Here is an 11548-nt window from a genome sequence, read left to right as displayed (position 1 = left end):
CAAAGGGAAAGGTCCCAGTGCATCAGGTCGGCGAGTAGAGCCAGACAAGGCGTTATCCTCTCCAGTGGGTGACATCTCCAATTGTTCCTGTGCAAAAGGAAAAGAGCACTCATCGAAATAAACATGCCTAGAGGTGATGACAGGGTGAGACACCGGATCATAACATCGGTATCCTTTAGTGTTAGCCAGGTAACCGAGAAAGACACAAGGAAAGGAACGAGGGGCAAGTTTATGAGGGGCGGTGGCTGCGACACTAGGATAACAGAGGCATCCGAAAATGTGAAGACCGTCGTAGGATGGAGGAGACCCAAAAAGAAGATGATGCGCGGTGTAGTTCTAACGGACACAACGCGAACGAAGGTTAACGAGGAGGGTGGCGGTGGCAAGGGCATCCGGCCAAAACCGGGGTGGCATGTAGGCGTGAAACAGAAGGTGCGGATGCAGTCATTAAGAGTGCGAAGAACGCGTTCTGCTCGACCGTTTTGCTGGGAGATGTATGGACAGGTTAACCGAAAGATGGTTCCGTGGTTGGAGAGAAGTGTACGAATGGTGATGTTATCAAATTCCTTCCCGTTGTCAGTTTGGAGAGCATGGATGGGACGACCAAACTGTGTAGACACATAGGAGTAAAAGGCGAGGAAAGTGGCGGGAACGTCAGATTTCCGACGAAGCGGAAAGGTCCACACAAAATGAGAGTAGTCATTGAGAATAACAAGATAGTATAGAAAACCAGAATTACTTGAGATAGGTGACGTCCACACATAGAATTAATTCAAAAGGATAAGAAGCAACTATCGAAGAAGAACTAAACGGGAGTCTAACATGTGTGCCCATGCGGCATGCTTGACAAGAATGAGCATCCGCTTTATTGCATGAAAAAGAAAAATCCTTGACTATTTGACGAAGTGCAGTGGAGCTAGGATGACCGAGACAGGCGTGCCAAAGATCGATGCCGGCGGAAAGAGCGAGAGGTCCAGTGTGTGATGACGATGAAGGTTGGATGGGGTACATGTCGCTGGGACTGTCACATCGGTGAAGAACCATCCGGGTGCGGGCGTCCTTAACAGAGAAACCAACTTCGTCAAATTCGACAGTTATAAAATTATCACGGGAAAGATTAGGAACAGAGACTAAGTTCTGAATAAGTTGAGGAGACACGAGCATATTATTAAGAGACAATGGCCTAGACGTAGAAGGAAAAGGATTAGAGCCAACGTGAGTAATGGGAAGACCAGCGCCGTTACCGATGATGATACGAGAAGATGTGTGAACAGGAGACGCGGAGGAGAGGTTACCCAGGTAGGCTGCCATATGAGATGATGCACCGGTGTCCATGAACCGGTCGCCACTACCGGTGTAAGAACTGGGCCGAGGCGTGTACTGCAGCGCCGAGAGCAGAGCCGGGTCGTAGGAGACCGACGGCGTGGGGTAGCCGGTAAACCCCATCACCCCCACCCCCCCCCCACTGGGGTTTGGCGCGCCATAGCCAAACAGTGCAGGGTAGGGGGAGGCGGTGGTGTCGGAGCCCCGAGCTGGGGGCCGCGTAGAAGGCCTGGTGTGCCGCTGATCGAGGCCCGAGAAGTCCTGGAAGTGGAGCGCGGGGAACCGGCATTGTACAGGAGTGTACAACCCCGGTCCAGGGATTGTGGCCGGTGCCCCATGGTGGCGAGGGAAGTTGATGTTGCTGGCCACCACCACGCTGCTGTCCACCGCCGTTGTTGGAGCGGTTGCCATGGCCACGGCGACCACCACGGCCGCGCCGGTCATCCTGGTTCTGCTGCTGCTGTTGGGGCGGAGGCACCGGCGCCGGAGGCCGAGGCGGAAGGGCGCCGTAGCCACCCGCACCAGCGGCTGCTGGAGGCACCGGTGGGCGAGGCTGCGGAGGCAGCGGGGCGCCGTGGCCCCCAGCGGGAAGTGCTGATGTAGACCCGCCGTGGGAATAGTCGGCGGCGAAGGTGGTATGAACCGCACGAGCCCGCAGGTTCTTCAGGTGACGCTCCTCAAGACGTAGATAGGGCACCGCCCGTTCATAAGTAGGGTTAGCGATAAGGGTAAGATTGGACGCGGCATTACCGAGATCTTCGTTTGAGGCCGGCGGTGAGGGTGGAGAGGAGGAGCTCGTCCCCAACCTGGAAGCCGACGTCGTTGAGCTCGTCGGAGAGAGTCTTGAGGCGCATGCAGTAGGCGTCGATGGAGGAGTCGTTTTGGTGGCAACCAAAAAACTCCTGCTGCAAGAAGACGATCCGTTGGAGCTTGTTGTCGGTGAAGAGGCCGATGATCTTCGTCCACACCATGTAGGCATCATCACCGTCGCGAACAATGGTCTGAAAGATATTCTTGGACACGGTGAGGAAGAGCCACCGGATGATGGTGGCGTCAACCGCCATCCAATCCTCATCGTGACGCATGGCGAGGAAGTCGGTGGTGCCGTCGATGTGGTCACGGAGGTTGTACTCACGGAAGAGGAGGTTAAAATAGGTTTTCCATGCATAGAAGTTGGCCTCCGTGTGGGATAGCTTGATCGGAACGCGATCGAAGATTGGGACATCGCGGATGTAGGCCGGGTCAGGGAGAGAACCGACCTCGGAGGAGGAGGCGAAGGGGTTGCTAAGGTCAGAGCGGCTGGAGTGCGACATGGCGGCGATGGAGGGAGGGCTTCGGGAGGTTAGGGTTTTGAAGAAGTAGCGGTGCAGCTAGGGTTAGGCGGCGTGCGACAGGATGGAGGCAACGCGCGGCTGGGGAGGGTAGCGAGGCGTGGCAGAAAGGCTAGCGACGCACAACTAGGAAGTGGGAGCGAGGCAGCGGTGGGAAGGATCGCAAGGTGGCGTGGCGATCTAGGTGGAGGCGTGCAAAGGCAGGACGCGGCGGCGGGAGGAGGGATCGCGCGGGAGCAGCTAGGGTTGCGACACGTGGAAGGTCCTAGTTAGGCTCATATCATGTAGAGGATTAGAGAATTGGTGCAACTCACGATATATTGATCGGGTGCATATGCACGTATATATATAGGTATAAGGGTAACCACGTCCTCAATTATACAAAGGAGGAAGACGGCTTGTGGTACAAAAAAATATACATGCAATATACTCCCTTCGTTCCTAAATATTTGTCTTTTTAGACATTTCAAATGACTATTACATGCGAATGCATGTAGACATATTTTAGAGTGTAGATTCACTCATTTTGCTCTGTATGTAGTCATTTGTTGAAATGCCTAAAAAGACAAGTATTTGGGATATTTAGGAACGGAGGGAGTACATATCTCAACAATAACCACTGCTCCATCCATCTACCGGATATATATGCCGTGGCTTGGCCGTTTTCGTAGGTATTGTACACGTCTCCGGCCGTGGCGAACGTACGTAGGTGCCACTGCCACCACATCATCCCTAGTTCCTGCCGTGTACCCCACGTGTCCTTGTCCACTGCCACATGCCGGCAGCTCCGACGTCCGAAAGACATGCCACCGCTTAAGCCCACTCTTCATATAGTCGCGCAGCGCACCCCCTACAGCTCCGTGCTCTGGCATACAGTGTGGCCATAGTGGTGAACTGACAAGAGCTACTGCGAGCAAGGCACGCCGGAGATCCAGATGGGCTGCAACGACAAGTGCGGGTGCGCCGTGCCGTGCCCCGGCGGCACGAGCTGCAGGTGCACCTCGGCGAGGAGCGACGCGGCGGCGGGGGAGCACACGACGTGCGGGTGCGGCGAGCACTGTGGGTGCAACCCGTGCGCGTGCGGGCGCGAGGGGACGCCGTCCGGGCGGGCGAACAGGAGGGCCAACTGCTCCTGCGGCGCGGCCTGCAACTGCGCTTCGTGCGGCTCGACGACCGCCTGATCGATGGCCGACGCGTCGACGCGCCACTAGTCGTGAACTGATGCACTAGTAGTAGAGCTAGCTACTGAGTTAGCCATAAAAAAGTGCCGCTGAGCCGTGACGAGTCATATGTGGGCGCGTCGTGTGTATTACCTACCCACTCGCATCAGTGTGTAAGAACGAATAAATAGTTTCTGTGAGTTATTTTCTTCGTTCCTAAACGTACTTGAAGTCTTTTGGCTTGTTACAAGTTTTACTTGTTGCAAAATATTTGTACTTCTTCGATTTTCTTAAGAAAAATGACCAAGTCTAAACAAAAATCTATTGAGATCTACAATATAAAATATATATAATATGAAAATATATTCTCATAGTAAATTTGAGGTTATAGATGTCTATATATTTTTATATAGACTTAATAGAAAATGCAAGAATAAAAGATTTCGTTGCTTAACCATTGTGGTTAGACTACAGCGAATGAGGGACCCGATCTAAGCCACATCGGAGTGCGCTTGTTGTGATACCCAAACTGAGCAGGACCATAAGCCACACAAGACCATAAACCACATCATTGTTGTGATAACCAAGCTGAGGAAGACCATGAGCCACCTCTCTTTGTCGGCGACCCATGAATTCGTCTTTCCTCTGTTGCTCCGGCGAGGAGAGGAACCCGGTTGCCTGGTTTAGGTTATGAGTTTTTCGTTGTTTCTAGTTTCATAGATGGGGCACTCAGGTGGATGGAGACGCTTTTTATTCCAGTTTGTGTTTTGAGCTCTGATCTTTCTCGAGTTCGTTCATGGACGTACTTGACGGAGCCCTAGAGTAGATTCGTGTAGTCTTTTGGGGGCGATGAGATTTGGTCTTCTTGAGCCCCAGAGTAGATTTGGTCTTCTTGATAGTCTTCTTGACGGAGCCCTAGAGTAACAAGATTTGATGTCAGATACTTTAGATTTGTTTAAGGGTGCAACAACGGCGGCTTTAGGATAAGATTTGTTTAAGGGTGCAACAACGGCGGCTTCAGGATACTGGTCCTTAGGGATCCGTACATGAAGACCTCTCAGCTGTCATCAACAACATCAATCAAACCGGCTCTGATAGTGGCGAGAGTGGCACGTCGGCGGTTCGTTCTGGCGACGATAGTGGTTGTTCAGTGGTTTCAGGAAGTGGCATTGACGGCTTGTTCTGAGAACGGCAGTGGTCATTTTTTTTAGAATCTCAATATAGTTTTATTATGTTTAAAATGCTCTATACTTTCGAGGAACTTTAATAATAGATTGGATCATTTTTGAAAAAAAGAAAGATCATGAGCTACACCGTTGCACGAGCGACACATGGTCGAGATGGTAAAGTTCCCATCCAGCTGAAGAAGACGTTTTATATCACTGATGATCCCACTATTTTGCGAGCTATCAGCTTCTATTTCTAAGACTTAATCAAATTCAATGAAGTTTGACTTAGGATAATTCTAAAACTTTAATTATTTCAAAACAGAAGAAGGTATAAGATTTGTTTTGAAAGAGTGAGTAATTGGTTGCACGCTTTAGGCCAACAACTAAAAAGGGATTGAATTTAGTTCAAAAACTCATTAATTTGATCAAATACGGTCAAAATCGATCCGGAAGGTAAAAAGCCGATGACGTGGCTGCCATGTTAGCGTACCCTTTGCTTGCTCGCTTACTAACTTATTTATGGGGACCTTTTTATAAAGTGGCCGGTTTTCTATGGAGGAAAAATAAAATAAAATGCAATGTTATGAATGGGACTTGCCAAAGCCGATCCGGAAGGTAAAAAACCGAAGACGTGGCTACCATATCAGCATACCCTTGCTTGCTCGCAAACCAACTTTTTTACAGGGACCTTTCTACAAAGTGACTGGTTTTTTTCATAGCCCAGCTAATGGCGTGTGAAGGAAATAAAATAAAATAAAATTAAAATGCTATGAATGGGAGTTGAACCCACGCCGTGAGAGAGGATAATGGCCTTGATAACCGGTAGGGGACACCTGATTTTGTATAAGAGAAGCTGATTTAATATATTTTAATGATTTCGTGCCATCAAGCAATCGCAGATACGTGATCAGGTGATGATACCAAGGGTATATATTGCATTGTTATATTTTCTCTGAAGGTGACCTTATATATTGTTATCTTTTTCTTTTTGCGAGGGAGCTTGTATATTGTTCTGAAGATGTATATATATTATGGTTGGGATCTTAACGTTACCAACATAAGTAATGTAAGCCTTTGAAGACACAAAATACTTTGAATTCTATAGCAAAATGGCAGCTCATTGCAATGGGAGAAAAGAAAACTATTACCGAAAGTTCCTACCAAGGATCCTATCCTATTGGGTATCTGTTCCCCGCCTTTTTCCGCTAGGATCAGAAATCTTATATTTTTCATATCCATATACTATTGAATCCTTGGGGTTCTAGAATCGGCCTTACAATTTCCAATGGCCATGCCCACATTTGATGCATCATCAAGATACACTATCACTCTCAATTCCGTGAAATCAGGAACATCTTTTTAAACTCGTGCACATATTTGAAATCATGAATATTTTTTAGATTCATGAACACTTTTACAAATTTTTGAACAATTTCTAAAATCAAGAACACATTTTGAATTCATAAAAAAATTATACTATTTGCAAACATTTTTAAAAAATTGTGGACATTTTTTAAAACAATTTCCGTGAATAGCGAACATTTCTAGAATCAATGATTTTTTTAAATAGGTAGAATCATTTTTGAAATTCACAAACATTTTTCTGATTTAACGAACACTTTTCTTATTTAACGAACATTTCTTGAAATGCAAGATCATTTTCTGAACCAGTGAACATTTTATTAATGAATAAACTATTTCGTAAGTCATGAATAGTTTTTTAATTTTTAGGATATTTTCCACTCATGAATATTTTTTGAATTTACAAAATTTTGTTCAATTTCATTAACAGTTTTTAATACACGAACTTTATAAAAATCATGAACATTTTTTATTTCCTGAACATTTATTTTTGAAATTGCAATCTTTTTTGAATAAGCAAACATTTTTTACAAAATCGCAAACATTTTTGGAATTGACAAACATTTTATTTCAAAATTATTTTTTATTTTCGGAACAATTTTGAGGTCCCAAATTATTTTAAATAAATAAATAATAATAAAATAAATTTAAAAAGACCGTCCGGACATGGGCTGCCCCAAACAGGCGCGTTGCGTCTTCTCCCAGCGCCAGAGCGCGGTATAGGAGGTACATACTGCATGGGCCGGCCCAGGCGTGGATTGCCTTGTGTAAAACATGTTTTTATCACTTATAGATGGCATTGGTTTATTGAGAAGTGCTCTCGCTTGCTCTTGACTTATCACTTGAAGACATACAGATAGGTTCAAACTGTCAAGGTGTGATCAAAGATATCCACGGAAATATGGGTGGGCTACACTCTAGCATTATTAAGGAGATCAATCTTACATCTCAGCAGTTCTCTCGCTGTTCCTTCATCTTCGAAGGAAGAGAAACTAATCTTGAGGCACATAGCCTCGCTAAACATACTCTAGGCTTTTCTTTAGGACGTCATGTGTGGCTCCTTAATCTGTCGGATCTACATTGTATTCCTATGAACTTTTATAATCAATAAAGTCAAGTGTGTTTAGACTCATTTTTTTTATATAGATGGCATTGGTGGGTAATATTTTATATTTTTGTGGCAATTTTCATGACGTACCGCCAGAAGCAATAGCCTTTTTATTATAAGGTATATAGATATAGATATAGATATAGATATAGATATAGATAATGGTCAGCATGCAATGCTCCCTTTCCATATGTTTTTCGAACATATGTTTAAAAGAATTAGCTGAATCTTTTTTCTTGAGGCCCTAATGAACTGAATCTTCATCTTGTAATATATAATATCCGCTTCATCATTTTATATAAATGTCTTAATGTCCTACTGGTTAGCGAGCCCTTTGCTACACCCAAGGGCATGGGTTCAAATCACGTAGAGTTCATGTTAAAAAATTTACCCTGTACACCGGCGTGGCAGTCACGTGGTCGGTTTTTTACCTCCTAGATTGGTATTGGCCTTATTAGATAAAATTTGTAAGTTTATGGACTAAATTCGTTCACTTCCCGAGTTCTTGGTCTAAAGCGTACTTTTAGTTTAAGTTAATACCTCCTAGATCGGTATTGACCTTATTAGATAAAATTTGTAAGTTTATGGACTAAATTCGTTCACTTCCCGAGTTCTTGGTCTAAAGCGTGCTTTTAGTTTAAGTTAATGTATGACTAATGACGCATTTCACTCTTTTTGAAACAGGAGAAGTACATAAGTTTGTTGTTCATCCATACCCATTGGGTAAATATCATGTACCAATGGGTACCCATCAGGCTGCTCAACACAATGTCGATGGGTGGTGGCGTAATTGCTAGTCCATTGTATGGTGGAGACTCCAACCACCGAGAGGTTTCTATGGTTGAGAAATTGGTTGTTGGGAGGAGGATGGGATGAGAAACGAAGCCAATTACATACAAAGACTTGATAGCTTAGTATTTATTACACATGTGACACACCGATAAGACAACTGAGGTAGGGTGGGCATACCCATGAACACAAAATCTACCCATGCCTTGCCGGGTAGGATTTGGGCACTGCCCATGGGCGTGGCGGGAGGGGGGGGGGGGGGGGGGGGGGGATTGCGTGCGAGCAGGTTGCCAGGGTCGCTAGAGCTTATCTCCTTCCAGCCACTGGACGGTGGTTTTGTTCTGCTGGTGTGCATCGTCGTTCTCATCGATGGAAAGGAAAACACAAAGAAATCCCTTAATAAGTCAATTAAAAAAAACAATTGACCACATGCATCGTTCTGACGCAGAGTTCGGGGTTATCTTTTTTTCAAAAAAAGGATCAGAAACCGAGTGCTCACTCACCAACTACGTAATGTTTGATTTGACAATTATTATGAATTAACAACTAAAACGTGGCTTCAAAGGATCTTTTCTTTGCACAACAAACTAGCTATCTTAGCCAGGGACAAACCAACTAGGCCTAGTTGTATATATGTCACCGTTCTCCCGAGATGGCATGTACACGCACTCGAGCTTATTATCCTTCATATTGTAGCAGTACGCCGCGGCGCAACTAGTTACCGCAGACGAGTAATCATCATGAAAATAATAAATCCGTGTCCCACCGCCGTCACGATCATCGCCAAAGGTGGCATGGTAGCTATCCAAGAATAATTCGTGGTCGCCACCGATGTCGTCCGCGGCCACCTTGCGCCAGACGGGCCCTCCGTCACCTTTCTCTGACCCGGACGATAACTCGAAGACGTGGAACCCCTCCGGCCTAGAGGACTTGACGCATATTTTGAGCAAAAGCACCTTGCCCGGCACCGCAACAAGCCGGAGGTAACTGAACTCATCCGGAGCATCGCCGCCGGAATGCTTGTACCTGAAGTTCGAGGTCGCCGGGGGCACGTCGACCTGGTGGAGGACCTCGAGTGTCGCGGCATCGAACACCACCGTCATGCCTTCGTTGTCCAAGGCGAGCATCTTGCCCTGGGACTTGGAGTAGGCGAAGTCATTGAAGAAGTATTCTGAAATGGGGTTAGCTACCTTCGTCCAGGCGGCGTCTCCTGGTCGGCAGAAAACCATCCCCGTATCTCCATGCAGAAGGTGATACGGCAAATGTGAAAATGTGTGATAATTCGAGGTACGTTTTCAAGAATAAAATAAGAGGGTGTACGGCAGTAATCTTGAAATTTGAACGTCCGATACCAGTCATCTTCCGGCGCACCACGACCCATGTCTGTAGGCGCTTCTTCATGATCGGGAGCCTGCTCGTCACCCAGATGCGTGACCTCGGACGCGGCGCTGCCGTCACCAACGGCGTTGAGATTGGGCTCTTCATGATCGGGAGCGTCCTCGTAACCCAGGTGCGTGACCTCGGACGCGGCGCTGCCGTCGTTGAGATTTGGCTCTTCATGATCGGGCGCGTGCTCGTGACCCATATGCGTGATCTCGGACGCGGCGCCGCCGTCACGGACGGCGTTGAGATTGGGCAGCGCGCCCGTGGTGCCCGTGGGCAGGTGCTTCAGGTGACAGGAGACGTCGCGGGCGTCGCCTGGTGACAAGGGGAAGACGAGCGCGTGCTCCGAGCCGCCCCGAGGAGCGGCGGGAAGCAGGAGGCGCGGCGTTGGTCTCACGGCAGCGCGCCACGCCCGGCAGACGGAGCGGAAGGTGGCAATTCCCATGACGGCATCGCGCGTCCTCCGGCCGATGGGTTCCAGGAGGTCCGACGGGAGCTTCAGCCAGTCGGGTTGTTCGTCCATCGTCGTGGTACCAGGGGACGTACGGCAGGAGCACGGCGGAGGCAAAGATATATGCACGAAGTATATTTGTATGTAGCCCCAATACACATCTATGTTTATGGGAACCCGATCGGAATACTACTCCTACTTGATTTGAGAATACGAGATGACCACGAACAGCACGTTGTGTGCGGCGGAGTCCGTGACGGATCAAGCGATGTCGGCGCGGACCGGACTGCCGACCCGACTCGAACGCCTCGATCGATCGATTCGATATAAATATCCACGACCCGAGCAGCACAGCCCCATCGTTCCAAAGCAACCGAGCGAAACACACGATCGTGAGGAGTCGACAAAACAGGAAAGAGCGGCCGCCGACGACAACAAGATGCAGATCTTCGTAAAGACCCTGACGGGCAAGACAATCACGCTGGAGGTGGAGAGCAGCGACACCATCGACAACGTCAAGGCCAAGATCCAGGACAAGGAGGGCATCCCGCCGGACCAGCAGCGCCTCATCTTCGCCGGGAAGCAGCTCGAGGACGGCCGCACGCTCGCCGACTACAACGTGCAAAAGGAGTCGACGCTGCACCTGGTGCTCCGCCTCCGCGGCGGCACCACCATCAAGGTCAAGACGCTCACCGGCAAGGAGATTGAGATCGACATCGACCCCACCGACACGGTGGACCGCATCAAGGAGCGCGTCGAGGAGAAGGAGGGCATCCCACCCGTGCAGCAGAGGCTCATCTTCGCCGGCAAGCAGCTCGCCGACGACAAGACTGCCAAGGACTACAATATCAAGGGTGGAGACGTGCTGCACCTCGTCCTCGCCCTCAGGGGCGGTGGCTCTTGCTAGAGCCGACTAGTCATAGGGTATAGCCGCGGTCTTGCTACGTTAATATTTTGGTACTTTATAAAAGATAAAAGTTATTTTTTCTGTTGGTTTGTATTTTGGGCCTTTGTTCTGCAATTTCTGTGTACCATCTCTTCTCTGGACCATGCACTTACATTAATAACAAACTTTGTCTAACTTTAGGCAGGTCATAGTGGGAGTAACTAAGCTAGTGACATAACACATCCGAAGGCAAAGTTGTTTATGTGGCAATTAGTTATGAGAAGAGGTGTTTGGAGTAACATAATATGATACTATCACATAGCGCTTTCTAAAGGAAAATAAGTATACAAACTAATAGATGCAACCAACTATGATACTACATCTATGTTACTTTACACTAAGAAGATAGTAATATAGATTATCATATGCATAACACTCGTCTAAGTTACTCTCCACCATGACTGGCGGAAGAGAATTTAGGGCACGCAAGTGTCGGAGCATGCACTTTGTGGGCCGTTGATTTGCGCCAAAATTCGCACATATGTTTGTGTATATGGTCTTTCTGTGTTGTATAATGCTTTGTATA

The 11548-nt window shown here is 47.7% G+C and overlaps 2 protein-coding genes across 2 annotated transcripts; both read left to right on the top strand.

The window, feature by feature from the left end:
- Nucleotides 1–3516: 3516 nt before the first annotated feature.
- Nucleotides 3517–4031, top strand: LOC125533753 (EC protein III). Its single transcript, XM_048697115.1, has one exon. It carries the CDS (start codon nt 3590–3592, stop codon nt 3833–3835), a length of 246 nt encoding a protein of 81 aa, XP_048553072.1. The 5' UTR covers nt 3517–3589; the 3' UTR covers nt 3836–4031.
- Nucleotides 4032–9410: 5379 nt separating this feature from the next.
- LOC125512787 (ubiquitin-NEDD8-like protein RUB2) lies at nt 9411–11105 on the top strand. The gene has a single exon (XM_048677872.1). It carries the CDS (start codon nt 10294–10296, stop codon nt 10981–10983), a length of 690 nt encoding a protein of 229 aa, XP_048533829.1. The 5' UTR covers nt 9411–10293; the 3' UTR covers nt 10984–11105.
- The last annotated feature ends 443 nt before the right edge of the window (nt 11106–11548 follow it).

This window comes from Triticum urartu, chromosome 1, assembly GCF_003073215.2.
Source record: "Triticum urartu cultivar G1812 chromosome 1, Tu2.1, whole genome shotgun sequence".
Classification (NCBI taxonomy): domain Eukaryota; kingdom Viridiplantae; phylum Streptophyta; class Magnoliopsida; order Poales; family Poaceae; genus Triticum; species Triticum urartu.
The sequence above is the reverse complement of the archived record's forward strand: the minus strand, read 5'-3'. Positions and strand labels throughout refer to the sequence as shown.

Bases quoted from the DNA above. Each gene is read 5' to 3' on its own strand.
- LOC125533753 (XM_048697115.1), top strand. From the start codon at position 3,590: ATGGGCTGCAACGACAAGTGCGGGTGCGCCGTGCCGTGCCCCGGCGGC.
- LOC125512787 (XM_048677872.1), top strand. From the start codon at position 10,294: ATGACCACGAACAGCACGTTGTGTGCGGCGGAGTCCGTGACGGATCAA.